The sequence below is a fragment of the Asterias amurensis genome, chromosome 14, assembly GCF_032118995.1.
Source record: "Asterias amurensis chromosome 14, ASM3211899v1".
Taxonomy (NCBI): domain Eukaryota; kingdom Metazoa; phylum Echinodermata; class Asteroidea; order Forcipulatida; family Asteriidae; genus Asterias; species Asterias amurensis.
Genome location: NC_092661.1, coordinates 12,466,139 through 12,482,921, shown reverse-complemented (window position 1 = coordinate 12,482,921; position 16,783 = coordinate 12,466,139). Strand labels below are relative to the sequence as shown.

General features: G+C 40.0%; 1 protein-coding gene across 3 annotated transcripts in view; it reads right to left on the bottom strand.

The window, feature by feature from the left end:
* Positions 1–1,012: 1,012 nt before the first annotated feature.
* Positions 1,013–16,783, bottom strand: part of LOC139946829 (intermembrane lipid transfer protein VPS13A-like) — a 108,235-nt gene continuing 92,464 nt past the window's right edge. For all 3 annotated transcript variants that reach the window (XM_071944545.1, XM_071944546.1, XM_071944547.1), the window contains 11 exons: positions 15,459–15,578; positions 14,318–14,451; positions 13,305–13,500; positions 12,589–12,664; positions 11,351–11,436; positions 10,842–10,919; positions 9,634–9,870; positions 8,752–8,900; positions 7,970–8,093; positions 6,004–6,060; positions 1,013–5,507 (listed from right to left, as the gene is read on the bottom strand). In XM_071944545.1, the coding sequence (XP_071800646.1) occupies positions 5,418–5,507; positions 6,004–6,060; positions 7,970–8,093; positions 8,752–8,900; positions 9,634–9,870; positions 10,842–10,919; positions 11,351–11,436; positions 12,589–12,664; positions 13,305–13,500; positions 14,318–14,451; positions 15,459–15,578 (1,347 nt within the window). In that variant the 3' untranslated portion in view covers positions 1,013–5,417. The remainder of the gene's footprint in view (positions 5,508–6,003; positions 6,061–7,969; positions 8,094–8,751; positions 8,901–9,633; positions 9,871–10,841; positions 10,920–11,350; positions 11,437–12,588; positions 12,665–13,304; positions 13,501–14,317; positions 14,452–15,458; positions 15,579–16,783) is intronic.

The window sequence follows — 16,783 nt, the reverse complement described above, 5'->3', positions numbered from 1 at the left end:
ATGCTAATCTGACATTTCTTGGGCATTTTGTTTGTCTAAGTAGTGAAGGAAAAGAAACAAAATAGGGTTACAACAGAATCCACAAATCCACACATTTTGCCCAGTGATGTCCTGCTATAAAAAATACTCGTGACCAAAATAGAGTTGTGACCAGAATAGCTTACAGGTTCCCTGTGGTGTGTAAACCAAAGAATATCAACATAGATAACCCAATGAACAAGTTGTGAACCTTCTTTATTTAACAATCTAAAATAATGTTTGACCATAAATATTACTACAACCATAGTGTGTAATAAGGACGTACAGAAAGCCCTCCTGCAACTAAAAGAAACCACACATAACTTAAACTGGAATACACAATTTGATTCAGTACAAAGTCAAGTAGGGCCCATTTTCATAAAGCTTGTTAAGCACAAAAACTTGCTAAGATAACAGGTTACCAGCCAACATTCCATAAAGTTTACATTGTTTGGCTGGTGGCACCACTCATTTTTTGCTTTTAGCAAAGACATTTGTTAAGCAGTATTTTAAACAGCTTTGAAATTGGACCATGCTATTGACACATCTTTTAAAACAGTACAACTTTAAACAGAGAATTTACCACGAAAATCCTATAATATCCACACTTGCAACCATCATCAACATTTTTTGCTAGTAACATTTTGGGTCTCACACTTTAACTCTGTAACAAGATTGAACTTTTCTAGAGTGACTTTTTACACTTAATGAAAACAAGTGGTGCATCTTTATGAAAAATCACTTTTTTGTGGAAAAAGTCAAAGAGATACATGTACCTGATATTTCAAATCGATGGGATGATATTCTAAAAATAAAAATAAAAATGTAAAAAAAGGACAACAGTTGGTGGAAATGGCAAATTAATAATTGTGTGATCATAACAACAATTCTCAACATCCAGCCTTAGGCTGAAGGTTGTCTCAGAATCATTGGTATCACTGTTGCTCTTTCTTATACTTTATCAAAGTTTGTGTTGTGTGTGGCTATAATATAATTTAACTATTTGTCTGCCATTTAAAACCGTCAAAAGTAAAACTGTGACCAAATTCAGACAGTAATGACGCTAGCAAAAAAAAACACAATCTTGATGTGCAATTGTTAAAATAAGCAATAATGCTAATAAAAGTACTGGGGTGAATTTCACAAAGAGTTAGGACTAGTCTTGTCTCGAGTTAGGACCAGTTACTCGTCCTAACTTAGGACTACCAGTGCAATTTGTACATCTCCTAGGACTAGTCTTAAGTTAGGACTAGTCCTAACTCTTTGTGAAATCGACCCCACTGGATTGATAGTTCCACCATGAAAACAATATAGAATTGTTTCTGTTGCAATTTTTAAGAAAGACCAAATTGAAATGCAAGGTGATGCTGACGGAAAAATTATTTGGAATAGTTAAATTAAAATGTAAAAAGCAATACTTGGCATCAATATACAAGCAAACACTTTTACTGACTCTCAAAAAGCGTTATTTAATTAATATCAGATAAGTGAAATAAAAAGTATTTATCAGTAAAATGACACGATGCAACAATAACAAATTAAAACATGCGGCAGTGGACTATTCATCAGGTGTTTGTGTGTGCACTAAGATAAAATATTATAATATATCAAGTTAGTTCGGTCTTACTTAAAAGGATCCATAAATACATGTTTAAATTGAAACATCAAAGTGCTTAAATGACCACATGCAGCATTAATCAAATCAAGCTAAAATAAAAACAACAAGAGTTAGTGCCATTATACAAGCTATTACACCACTACCGACTCTAAAGCATTAGTTAATAATGCTAATAATAAATATGGGGTGCAGGTGTATACATACAAAGAAATTAAAATATTCTGGAAATATTTCGAAACATAATTCAGAAAGTATCTGTGGTATTAATTGGAACTATAGTAAAAATATTTGTATATCTCATTATAATGAGTAGTGTAGATGGCCTTAGCTGTCGATCCAAACTGGACCTTCTTCAGGCCATGCTCAGAGATATCACAATAATGATATAACTTTTTATAACAGTTGTCATGGTTAAGAAATAATAGTTTCAGTAAAAAGTTCAATATACTTATGAACTGTTAGTAATCAAACAGTTGCTTGACTGATTAAAGGAACCATCAAAATGGATATTTAGGAATGTAATATAGTTTATAAAATCAATATTAATATTCTTTGAGAAACTATAGTAGAACTATTTTAATAGAACTAAAAATTATACATGGTTGCGTGCCTCTTGTTCTGACTGACACTGGCAGTTCAAATTCCATGTTGTACTTAAACCATTTTCTAGAACCGAGTTATACTTTATAATTGAGACAGTTTGACTATCAACAGAGTAGTCATCAAGTATTAATGAAATATTGATATAGCATACATAAAGTACTTTGGTGAATATATATAATTACTATAGTACTTGCTGTTGTTCATATCTTGAGTAATAGAACCAATTCCTATTTCACAATATATTTTAACATAATATATTCCTTAGAGTAATTACCTTACCAAGAAAGCGCAGTACATTATGGGTGCGCTCGTTTAGCGTCCCTGGGTCGACCCCGGTCTACCCCGGTACGTTCGAATAGCTTTGACGGGGCTCACCTGGGTCAGCCCCCAGTGCCCTTCTTGTGGAGTGGGTCACTTGGGGGTGACCTGAGGTGCATGCCGTCACCATGAGAGGACGAGTGTGATCGTTCGATTAGCTCTTGTCAGGGGCTCACCCGAGTGAGCACCGCGGGGTAGACCCAGGGAAGCTAAACGAACACACCCTATGGAAATTGTTAAACTTCAGGAATGTGCTGTATATAGACATGTTAACCTTCACTGTCACTTTCTTTCCAAAGACATAAATTTCAGATAGTTCTAAGAGAAAATAATATAAATTATACTTCAGAAAATACTTTAAGCTAAAGTAACAAAACCATATTCGGATATACTCTTGTCAAAAATATTCCAATTGTCGTTGTCTGTTTAGCATTCACTTCAGTAGGGCTATTTAAACCGTGGTATAATGTATTAACAACTCAACGATTAACAGTATACTCTGCTCGTCTTCAGGAGAAGTATACTGTTCGCAACCTCGAGACCCAACCGGCTCTTTTCAGAGCTAACACTCACCCTAAGAGATTTACACATGGTTGTATCCGCAAGTTTACTATTTATTTATAGTTTCTTGTTATTTCTCCACACCATGCAAAGCTTCAAACAATACTAACTCAATGACGGCTCTATAAGTGAACATTTATTTGGCATACTCCAAACTTGTGGTTGTTTAACACTGTTATCAGGCCTTAATTACACCTCACAGAGGCAACAGGGCAATTGCCTCCATGCACTTTGTGCATTGCCTTGTTGCCCCATGAAAAGTTCAGATAGAAATTGACAATCACCTCATGCGGGCGCCCACCACCCCAGAAAAATTTCCTTGCTCTACAAGACTGAAGCTGTATTATAGAACTACTTGATAATTATCAAAACAAATCTTCGTACAAAATCACATCATTGCATTTATGCCAAACAGAAGTTACCCAATCGAGAGGACAGTTTTCGGTGAACTCTTACAAAAAGTTTCAACAATAATTTCATTCGTGATATTGTTATACACATTGCATCTGCATTCTGCTGTTACAAAACCAGGATAGCAAGAGCTTTGTAGCTCATTAAACTACCTTCTTACAATAGTTTATCACATTTTCCTTGCGATCATATAATTACATTTAATTATTAGTACTTATTTAATCCATTAAAACCAATGATAGAACTTCCTCTGTCTTCACCCATAAAATGATTTACACTTTTGCTGAACATATTGTACACGGAATTCCCGGAGATGACTTGATATCATGATAAAATTGCTGGCCAGGGCCCAATTTCATAGAGCTGCTAAGCACAAAAATTTGCTAAGCATGAAATTTCTTCCATGAAAAAAACAGGATTACCAGCCAAATTTCCACGTGATTTTCAGGATAAGCAAACAACAGCTGAATACCAGTAACAAGCAATATGCAACAAATGGAAATTTACAATGTAGTCGATAATCCTGTTTTTATGAAGGAAGAAATTTCATGCTAAGCAAATTTTGGTGCTTAGCAGCTCTATGAAATTGGGCCCTGATTGTACAAGCAGTTGGCCATATTGTACTGTTCACAAGCCACATAAATGTATGGCTGGCTTGCAGCGTTGGATAAGATGGGCTTTAGTGAATACATATCGATTACAACTGGCCTAACAATTAAAACATACTGGGTATTATCAACACAAATAGTTGACAAACTCTTGCGTTAACTCAATCCATCAATATTACATCTCCACTGTTTTCTCTCAGCTCATTCTAAACAGTTGGGACCCAACCCTTTTTAACTCTACACATATCTTATATCGTTGTCCTACTTTCATCTCAAATATTTAACGTAACTTACAAAGTAGCATGCATGAAACTTTATACACAGGTCAAGAGTCGACCTCAGACAGTCTGCCTGTTATTTATACTGTAGTGTATGAAACAATGACTTTATGGCTGGATTGTAAATTCTGGATCATAACAACCGTAGTAAGCAATCACAGCCCAGGATGCCAAGACAAAGTCTATACCATCAAAACAATCTATTTCTGTACATTTGGTGGACATGAACAAGGAAGGGTCATTGTGTATTTGATATGCTACGTATGTGCAGTACCATCCACAGTTTGTCCACCAATTCCTTACTACATGTATATGTACTCTATTATATTTCTTTACATGAGCGAGTACTGCTAGAGCGGATCCCGGTAACAGCTCCAGCCCTTCTCTGTTCTTGAAATTAGTTGTCTTCAGTTTTACTTTCTTTGTCCTTTTGTTTACCATAAACTCGCACCATTACCTGTAGCCCTAATCTCGCTACAGATGTACATTTGTAAATTCCAAATCCACCCTCAATGGTCTTTAGATAACCCGCACACTCTTAAATCTTGATACTTGCCATTTTGAATATCGTAGCAGTCATAACATGTCATCAAGTGTTTGCCACACTGTACTACCGCTTCTGAATGAAAGCAAAATTTCCTAAATGTACTGCTGTGTCATACCCATATTTATCATGACACTCAAGTAACTTTTAGCAACAATTTTGCTACCCATGCCTAATTTTATTTCTTCTGAATCCTAAGTTTTGTCACTGACTGTGTCTGATAACTGTGGACAACAAAATAAAAAACTTAACCTAGAAACTTTACCCGACAAAGAAGATCCGCTGAATGGCTTAACTGACTGCGAGGCTGTATGCATGTAGAATGAAGTCATGCCCACTTCCTCAGGGTCCATTACAGAAACATCCTGCCTCGTCCATTTACACAGGGCTGCCTGTACATTCTACTGCCAGCATCACTTCTCCATCAGGACTTGGTTGCTCTAGCCTGGTCGTTGGGATCACTGATTCATTGCTGAGAGGAACGAGTCCGCTGCGGGGCTGCCCAGGCTAGCCAGAGAAAGAGCTTCCTCGAATCGATTCATAACCCACTGAAGAACAAAATAAAAATAAAAATCAAGCAATGACAATTAAGGCAGTGGACACTATTGGTAATTGTCAAAGACTAGCCTTCACAGTTGGTGTATCTCAACATTATGTATAAAATAACAAACCTGTGAAAATTTGAGCTCAATCAGTCATTCAAATTTAAAGAAAATAATGAAAGAAAAAACACCCTTGTCACACGAAGTTGTGTGCTCTAAGATGGTTGATTTCGAGACCTCAAGTTCTAAATCTGAGGTCTCGAAATCAAATTTGTGGAAAATTACCTCTTTCTCGAAAACTCCGGCACTTCAGAGGGAGCCGTTTCTCACAATGTTTTATACCATCAACCTCTCCCCATTACTCGTAATCAATAATGGTTTCATGCTAATCGTTATTTTGAGTAATTACCAATAGTGTCCACTGCCTTTAAGGGGAAGATGTCAAAACAAAAACAGATAAAGTTAGCTTTAAAAAAAACCCAAAATAACTTGTTGGCCTTACCTGGCAAGTCTCTTCATCATCACACTTGATCTCTCGATCGATGACTGATGATCCGTCCTGGAATGATCAAAATAAAAGTGGAAATATAATAAGAATAAGATAATAATAATAATAATAATATCAAATCTACCAAACAAGGTACTCAAGGCGCTGAGTGTATACAAACTTTCAGAAAGATAGGTTATTGAAGTGATGGATTCTGAGACCCAATTAAGTAGCACCTTATAAGGGTTTACAAGGTGCTAGGGTGCATACAGCAGCCACAGCCAGGAACACCAGGACGAACCCCTTCTCTTTTTGATAAGTGTACTGTGTTCTTTTACATGCGTTACACAACACATCGGACCAACGGCTTAACGTCCCATCCGAAGGATGAAGCCATTATGAAGTGTCTTGCTTAAGGACGCAAAGTGTCACGGCTGGGGATTCGAACCCACACTCTGCTGATCAGAAACCACCAGAGTGTTGTGAGTATATTGTGAGGTTTAGTGTTGCACCAGACATACACTGCGTCAGGATCCAATTTCATGGCTCTCTTGTTAGTGTGGAACTCTGCGCTTACCAATCCCTGTGAAGCACAACCTTCTTTGGGACCTCAGTGCAGAATTCCAAAACAAGCAAAACCTAAATATGCTTACAAGAACATGGTTAAGCGTGTCGAGGTCGAGCAGTCTAGTTCAAAGGACTCAAGCTCTAGTGTTGTCAGCTGCAGAGTGTTGGTTCGAGTCCCAGTCATGACACTTGTGCCCTTGAGCAAGGCACTGATTCATAATTGATTCGTAGAATTTATAAGGTAGTCTGCTCTACCAGCCAGGCTCCTAGTGGATGATACCCACGCCTACATCCTTCTGGACTGTGAAGGGAGTAACCCTGTATCGGCCCCAGGAGTAGGTGGCTGGGAAGGTAGTGCATTCTGCTCTACCAGCCAGGCTCCTAGTGGATGATACCCATGCCTACATCCTTCTGGACTGTGAAGGGGGTAACCCTGTATCAGCCCCAGGAGTAGGTGGCTGGGAAGGTAGTGCATTCTGCTCTACCAGCCAGGCTCCTAGTGGATGATACCCACGCCTACATCCTTCTGGACTGTGAAGGGGGAAACCCTGTATCAGCCCCAGGAGTAGGTGGCTGGGCAGGTAGTGCATTCTACTCTACCAGCCAGGCTCCTAGTGTATGATACCCACGTCTACATCCTCACAGACTGTGAAGGGGGTAATCCTGTATCGGCCCCAGAAGTAGGTGGCTGGGCAGGTAGTGCATTCTGCTCTACCAGCAAGGCTCCTAGTGTATGATACCCACGTCTACATCCTCACAGACTGTGAAGGGAGTAACCCTGTATCGGCCCCAGGAGTAGGTGGCTGGGCAGGTAGTGCATTCTGCTCTACCAGCCAGGCTCCTAGTGGGTGATACCCACGCCTACATCCTCACAGACTGTAAAGGGACTAACCCTGTATCAGCCCCAGTAGTAGGTGGCTGGGAAGGTAGTGCATTCTGCTCTACCAGCAAGGCTCCTAGTGTATGATACCCACGTCTACATCCTCACAGACTGTGAAGGGAGTAACCCTGTATCGGCCCCAGGAGTAGGTGGCTGGGCAGGTAGTGCATTCTGCTCTACCAGCCAGGCTCCTAGTGGATGATACCCATGCCTACATCCTTCTGGACTGTGAAGGGAGTAACCCTGTATCGGCCCCAGGAGTAGGTGGCTGGGAAGGTAGTGCATTCTACTCTACCAGCCAGGCTCCTAGTGGATGATACCCATGCCTACATCCTCACAGACTGTGAAGGGAGTAATCCTGTATCAGCCCCAGGAGTAGGTGGCACTGTGCCCCTAGTGACAGTTGATTCGGCTTGGCAGCCCAAATTAGGTGAGTGTAGTGAGTGTAGCACTCACCTTGAAGTGGCCGTCTGTTGCCTTGCCAGGCGAGGCAATATCTCATTAAAACAAGACTTAAAATAATGGTCAGCCTACCTGTATTTTGTAGAGAATCTTGTCTTGTCCGAGGGTAGGGTCTCCAATGACGAGATTGAAAGCATCACACTGTTCCAAGTCCCATCCTCCCCACCATCGACATCTCTCTAACACTAAAATTCTCCTGAAATACATCAATCATAGATCAATCAATCAATCAATCAATCAATCACTCAATACAAATGAGCAAGCAAGTGTCATGATGACTCAATAATCAATCAAACAAAGTCATGGACTTGAGGAGTTGAACAGTTAATATTTGTTGGAATAAGATTCAAATTAAATGGGCAAAAGCTCAACCCTTTAGAGACCATAGTGGCAACAAGTGGCTTGTAGCCAAATGCCAAAAGCGGCTGTGATTGGCCGCAAGATTAGACCTTACTTTCATTCACCCATAAAGAGGTCAAAGTAAAGCTCATGTCTGGATATAAAATTTTCAAACGTTTCCTAGGTTAACATAGAACCCCAACTTCAAAAATGAAGACAAACTTTCTGTTTCATGTTGCTTCTGTTAACATTTGTTACCGACAATGAATTGACTAACGAAATTAACATTAGGGGGTGGGCGTTTTGTGATAGTTCAGCCTGGTTCTTACTTCGAATGCGACTGCGATACAAATTTTGACGTCACAGCCTCGTTTTCGCTGCGAATGTTTCAACTCTTCTGAATTATTGCTGCGAATTTGGAAGTATGAACCGGGCTTTATTCAGAAATGAGTAGTCTCTAAAGTGTTACAGCACTTCCATAGACACATGTACCAGGGCCCCTCACTGCTACATACTTGTTTGTGAGTAGAACTACATCCGGTGTACTGTCTGAAGTCACCACAGCATGAAAGAAATAGATGTCCGTCTCGTACAAGTCACTACGACGAATCTTATGCAGAATGGAATTCCCTTTAGCTTCGTACAAAGAATAAGGCTCCAAGCCCTACAGGAATAAAGAAGGAATAAATTACAGAATTTTGGTTTTAATAAAGTACAATATAAACAAGAACAGTGTGATGACAGACACCAATTACCTGTTGAGAATAACCTCATTGTTCTTGAGATAACACTTGGACAATATTTCTATCGTTTCAGCCATTACATGACCTGACATTTAACAGAGGGGGGTCCAAAAACAAGAGGCTTCTGGGGGATCCCGAGATCAATCCACACACCAAGTTGGGATTGATATGCCAAGTCATCTCCAATCTTCAATCTTCAATGTTGAAATCCTTATTCCTGACTCCGATGACCGATTGAGCCTAAATTTTCACAGGATTTTACATATAAGTTGTGATACACGAGGTGTGGGCCTTTGGACAATACTGTTTACCGATGTTGTGTGATTGCTTTAGCTATAATGACCATTGGTATTTTGACCAATAGATTTTCAAGTGGCGGGCTGGTTCAAATGTGCTTTGAAGCTAAGGTTATTGATCAGAACCCAATTTCATGGCTTGGCTCACTTTAAACAGAGAATTTGCAATTTCAAAAGCAGAAACAAGGCTTGGCAAGGAATCAGTTCTTGTGCCTGTACGTATGCTACACACTATTTTAACACAGCTAGCACAGAGTTTTGATGCTTAGAGCTAAAGGGAGAACGGTGACAGAAAATCGACGGAGAAATTTTTTTTTGACCCATGGAATGTTCCGTGATAAGAGTGTTACAAACTCACCACATTAGGGTCGATAAACCTTGGAATCCGCATCCTGATGACGATGTTCTCTCCCAACTCAGTAGCCCTCTCGATCCCATCTAGGATGACAGTCACCCCGTCCACTATACCACCAGTGGGCTTAGTGATGATACCTAGTAGACCCTTGCCGATACCCTTGAAGAACCCCTTCAAGCCCCCTTCATGAGCCCCCTTGATTGGGCTCGTAAACACACCGGAAAGACCCATCACAAAACCCTGAAAAGACAACCAGAAAAGTTGAAATTATACTTGAAGCATGAGTACACAGTGCTAACACACATCGGTGCAAGGGTAGAGCCAAAACTAATATTCTTTATCCCGATGCAATTTTAACATCTATTAAAGTGTTGCGGTACACGCTGCTAAAAGAACTGCCTCTAGCTACTTGTCAATCTCAGTAAACTAGTCAGTAAGACACTGCTCAAGAATTGCAAAGGTGGGTTCGAATCCCACTGGAAGAATATGCCTGGTTTTTTTTTCACAGAACTTTGGGAAAGTATACATTGCTAACACACATCAGTGAAAGGGTAAAACCAAATATAATATTCTTGAGGCATCTAATCAAAGTGCCTTACTTGAGCTAAAAAGGCTCTGTGTCTTGAGAAAATAGCAACCGGTATTGCAAGGAGTATGATGTGATTTTACTGTGAACCATGCCCACTGCCAAAACTGGCTCTACTGATTACCAGAAACACATAATAATAATAATAATAGTGGCTTTTTATATAGCGCTCAGATCCATCACGTAGTGACACTCATGGCGCTTCAACATTATTACCCCTGGTCACTGGGCCTTATAAATCATTCCTTAAACCATCTCAGCTCCCTGTGGAGTATACAGACTGTGCCGCCAAATATGTAGGGCAATCAAGGCTAATCAATCACAAGAACCAACTCTGCCCTCACAGGTACCCATTCACCCCTAGGTGGAGAGAAGCAATTATAGTGAAATGTCTTGCTCAAGGACACAAGTGTCACGACCGGGATTCGAACCACACCTCGCTTAACAGAAGCATCAGAGCTTGAATTCGGTGCTCTTATCCGCTCGGCCACGACACATATGAGTTGCACTGAGCTAGTTGTTCTATGATGATTTAGACCAATTTAATAATTTGACTTGGCTTTTACATACAATCTCAGAATTAAAGGTTTCTGTAATAAAGCTTTTAAACGATGAAATGGGCTACCATGACAAATCCTTGGCCTGCATACAGGAAGGACCTCGGTAGGCTGTCTGGATGGCGCTGCATTCGCTGTAATCTCCTCTGCAAAGAAAAAACAACCGTGATTATACCAGTTATACATTACATGTACATGTATGCCAAAAAGAAGGATTCATTTCAACCATTAGAGAACATTAACAAACACAGACATGGCTAGTATTGTTGTTAATTAATTTACAAAACCTTGTCCCATAGAAATGTCTGGAAAAATATTACAAAACAGATTGTCACTCTTGTTTTAGATTTTGTAGATCGTAAGCTAAGGTGGGAACGCCTGCAAATGACAATTTACATGTAGGGTATGCTCTCTTGACCTTTTTGGTTTTGAGGAAGTAAGCAAAAAACCCACATACTGAAGGTTCGACTTATCCCCTTTGTGTCACTTTTTCCTGGGTTTAGCAGCTAAGATCAATGCATTGAGAAAGTAATGTTAACAAAAGCTTAAGGGCTTTGTGCGTTTAACTGATACCTACCCTCTGATAGTCATCATCAAATGATAAGGCAGCAAGGGCTCTGCCTAGAGTGCCTGAGAATCCAGCCAGGGTATCAGCAACACCACCTATAATAAGTAAAACAATGAGAACATTGATTTAATACTCCCACGAAATGGCTACACTATCACAACCTGATACGATCAATCAATCAACAGGATACCGAAACCAGAATGTTGTTCATGGCAGACAAGAAAGAGTGGATTATTTTCTCACATGATTGCACTGCTAAGTATTTTCGGATGCCGTTGATGTTCTGTAGATAGAAATATATCATCACCCAATATTTTTGGCAGAGTCATCATTCAAAACAAAACTAAATTCTACTAAATGTAAGTAGACCTGTAACAAATCAAAGACAGTTCTCAAATCCAAGACTCTTTCTGGAGGACAAAAAAAAGGAATCTGGGTTGGGTAATTTTTCCTCACCTTCCACCTCTAAGACCGAGGTTCGTATCCCTCCTGGGGGTACTAAATGGAGCGGGTTTTTGGTCCCTACCCGATTATGTGGGTTTTCCCTGAGATAATTATCTGGGGTTTCCCTCCCATATATAAAAATGAAACTTCCTTCTTTGTATTCTCTGGTTCTTAAAGTGATTAAGTTCACTTTTCTGAGAGTCCTTGACTTTGAGAGTCCTTGACTTCACAATCAGAGTAAACGAAGTGATATTAAAAAAGTGACATGACCTGCAGTCATCCGAAGACGTTAGGACGCATTGAACCCATCCTAAGTTACAAGTAGGATGCGTTACTTGTCATAAGTTACATGTAGGATGAGTTACTTGTCCTAACTCGAGATAGGGTTAATCCTAGCGTTTCATGAAATTGGCTGCTTATACCTAACCCAAGCTCTAACAACATCACAGCTCAGCAACCACACTACCCACAGGTCATAATGAAGGGTTGATTGTTTGGCTCACCCACAGTGTGCCCTAGAAGGCTCCGTACTCCCCTAGCCAGCCCCTCTGCAAACTACCCTGGTCCCCTAACCCACACTCCAACAACATCAAAACACAGCATCCACACTACCCCCAGGTCATAATGAAGGGTTGATTGTTTGACTTACCCACAGTGTGTCCTAGAAGGCTCTGTACTCTTCTAGCCAGCCCCTCAGCAAACTCCCCTGGTCCCCTAACCCACACTCTAACAACACCACAACACCACAACTCAGCAACCACACTACCCACAGGTCATAATGAAGGGTTGATTGTTTGACTTACCCACAGTATGTCCTAGAAGGCTCTGTACTCCCCTAGCCAGCCCCTCAGCAAACTCCCCTGGACCCTGTATGGCACCCTGGAACAAAAACAAAATCATGATCATCATTAGAACATTCATTTCGCATGAAGCTATGTAGTCATGTAACTGCTTCTGCGGACGATCAAAAGAGCAGCTGCAAAACATGACCTCCAACCAACTAAAACACAGATATGGAAACTTAGGTCACTGCATGTTTATCCAATGAAATCACTGGTTCTGTAAAGCCAATACCTGACTTAAAGGATTTGGGTACCTTTTCAAAATGTCCATAGATTTACATTAAACTTACAGGGTTTGAAGATAATGATAGTGGAAAGCTTCCCTTCAAATATTACTTACTGAGGTGCTGTAGTTTTTGAGAAATGAGTAAAGCAATGTCATGAAAATACGTTTGTACCGGTAAATGATTAAAATAATTTTCGTCTCATGAGACGAAAATTATTTTCATGACATTGTTTTACTCATTTCCCAAAAACTACAGCACCTCAGCACGTAAAATTTTCAGGGAAGCTTTCTACTATCATTATCTTCAAACTGTGTAAGTTTAGTGTAAATCTGTGGACATTGTGTTTTTTGTCCTACAAAAGTTACATACACCCTTAAAACCGCAAGGATAAAGACAGGAGGGGACCAGTGTATCCCCCATTGATCAATCCCACATCCATTGTGTACCTACCAGATAAGGCTCATAGAAGAAGTCACTGATGCCCTCCTTCACATCTCTGAAGAGTCCGTAAGGATTGCCCAAGACATCCAGACCCATGATGAAGACATACGCCTGCTTGATACCCTGGGATATATAATGACCTTTGACATCCTCAAGAAGCTGGTCAGAGGTCAACAGGGTGTTGGTTCTCTCAAAGAAGGCCAGTCTGTTGTAAGAAAGAGTAAAGTTTCGTTTAGGAGCAATGGAAATTCATGCATGATGAAATAATGACGATTGTTTTTAAACTTGGTCTTTTTCATCTTAAATTCTTGCTTTAACATTTACCTATGGCTTTCTCAAAGTGCTTACATTTTAACAGCAGGTAAGCTCAGTTTGAAACATGGGACCTATTTATAAGAGATGTTAAATTTGCATCAGGGATAAAAAATATATAAATTTTTGGTTTTTTACCCATACACCGATGTGTGTTAGCACTGTATACTCAGTACTTACCCGAATCCTATGAAAAAATATCACAGGCATGTTACTCGGGTGGGATTCGAACCCAAGACCCTTGCAATTCTAGAGCAGTGTCTTACCAACTAGACTACCGAGGTTGCCCGGTAGCTAGAGGCAGTTCGAATCCTATGTTTTGGCAGCAGGTACCGCACGATATAACAGATGTTAAATTTGCATCGTGGATAAAGAATAATTTTTTGCTTAATTAAAGCAGCTCCATGAAATTTGACCCGGGACTCAAACCCACACTCTGGTAATCAGAAACACGAGGCAGTTATTACTGCTTAACAATTCTCTGCTAAGCAAAAATGAGCAGGGTACCAGTCACAAATGGTACATGTGACATGGTAGTTTGGCTGGTAACCTGATGCTGGTAAGCATAATTTGATTTTGCTTAGCATCTTTTCATGCTTAAGCAGCTCTATGAAATTGTGGCTCAGGATCTGAATCTAGTTCTCTTGACCTCTCCCCAATGACACGCCCATTACCATAGCAAGTCTAAATGGTCCCGACTTCAAACTTACTTTAATTCAACCTCAGTGACCTCTGTAAGAGTTGATCCCACTGACTCCACAAAGAAGCGTACCAAGTCTTTTTTGAAGCTGGTTGGTCGGTCGGTAACGTGGGGCTCTCCGCTCAGCGATAGGCTCACTCGGATCTGTAATAAGCAGACATCAATTGATAGAACCAATCAATCACTGAATACAGAATCATATACATGAGATTTGAAAACTTTGAATGGTGTAGGAAGTGAAAGACGACCATGGAAAAATCTCTTTCTATAAAAAGTGGTGGTTCTGATGAGTGATGAGATGAACCAGAGGGCCCAACAACTTCATAGAGCTGCTTAAGCACAAACGGTAGCTAAGCACAACAAAACTATGCTCACCAGAATGAGGTTACCACCCAAGATACAATATCACATGTTCAATGACTGGTATTCTGTGCATTTCTGCTTAGTGGAAAAGTGTTAAGCATTTTTTTCTGCTTAAGCAGTTCTATGAAATTGGACTCTGAGCAGAGATAAATCTTGATAACTGGAAGCAGTGCGCTCTGTTTTTCTTCTTTCTCTTGAAGATGAAAAACTATTCGAAGAAGTGGTTCGCAGAGTGGAAATTTAAAATTGGATTCAAAGATCCTTCTATATTATTTTATTTACATGTACAAGTCCTGAGAAAGCATGCCTTTATCCTAAAATTACAGAAGCTGACTTCTACTTTACAGATTTGGGGGGGGGGGGGGGGTGAACACACAAGAGAGGTGTCATGGCCGAGCGGATAAGAGCACCGAACTCAAGCTCTGATGCTTCTGTTCAGCAGAGTGTGGGTTCGAATCCCGGTCGTGACACTTGTGTCCCTGAGCAAGACACTTAACTATGATTGCTTCGCTCCACCCAGGGGTAAATGGGTACCTGTGAGGGCAGAGATGGTTCTTGTGATTGATTTAGCCGAGTAGCGCATATTAATGTTGCACAGGCTGCATACTCCCCACCAGGGAGCTGAGATGGTTTAAGGAGTGAATTAAAGCCCAGTGACCAGGGGTAATAATGTGAAGCGCTTTGGGACGCCCTCCGGGTGTGAAAAGCGCTATATAAAAATGGGTTATTATTATTATTATTTTTAAGAGATGTTTTTAGTATTTTTGGTTGTAAAATTAAACACTTACTTTGAGTGGTGACAGGTGGAAATATTCAAAGTACATCGGTGATTTACCGTCAGCAACCACTGATGACGATGCACGCAGTGACCGTTCAATGTAGGCTAGATCAGCTTTCAATGATACAACCTGTGAAGATTATAAAAGAGAGAGAACACGCTGATGTGGTAACAATGCAACTCTAAAGTGGTCAACAAATGCTGATTCAAAAGCAGTCACAATCTTCCAGGTGGTCACAGAATGTAGTTCAAAAATTCCGGCCGGCCGTTCCTTGAAAATTTGCATGGGCAGGGTCAGGTGTCAAACAATTTCTAAATGGCAGTTTTAGGCTTGTTTGTGTACGAGTCTATGCGAAGTTTTCACAGAGACAGCGGACCAGTCTATGTTGTAAAAACTCCAGTGGGTAAACAACCTTGCTCTTGCCGTTCACACTCCAAACTATGTTTCTCAAGCGTAATCTCTTTGAAGTCAGGGAATTAACTAAAATAATGAGCCGAGTCATTTGAAAAAAGTGATCTGCTAACTGGCAGTATAACAAACAGAGGACTTGATGGGTTAAATTGCCATCGTGTTAAAACACTCTTTTTGATCTTGGGACTGTGTATCAATCTTAGTTGCTAAGTTAAGTGTGGTGTCACAATATAACTCACTATGGTAATAAGCTGACAATCTGATGAACATAAACCTAGTGCTCCGCTGTGAAATCCACCCCTGTAAATGTAGAGGTCTGTAATTTTGCATGAAAAAGCTTATTTACCCAAAAATATGAGGGACGAGCTACGCATACATGTAGGTTTTCTTTTTGAGTTCTCATCCAGAAAAAGAAATTCTGTTTTATCGCAAAAAATTATACATGTACATTGTAGTTTGCAATTGACTTCCCTCATTGTACAATGTGAACTGGCGTACATAACTTTGGGCTTTAGAGCTGCTTTAACATAAAATATTGCTTAAAAAGCTTCTGCTAAGCAAAAAACAAGCAGGATACCAGTCACAAATTGTACATAAGAGATGACATTATTGCTGGTAACCACATTTTGGTAACCATAATTTTTGTTGTGCTTAGCATCTTTTAGTGCTTAAGCAGCTCTATGAAATTGGGCCCTGATGGTCAATCTCACATGAATTAAAACGTCTATCATGTCTGCAAACCAGGATGTCAATCTCAATCACAAAGTGTACTCGTAATGATCGAGACTGAAGTCCCGTACTGATTACGATTAGACCCTGTCTGAGACAGAAATGATAATGAACTAGTTCAGACAAAAATGAAATAACTGATAATATTGTACTCATATTTTAAAGCACAAACTTTAACCCCCCCCCCTAATAAT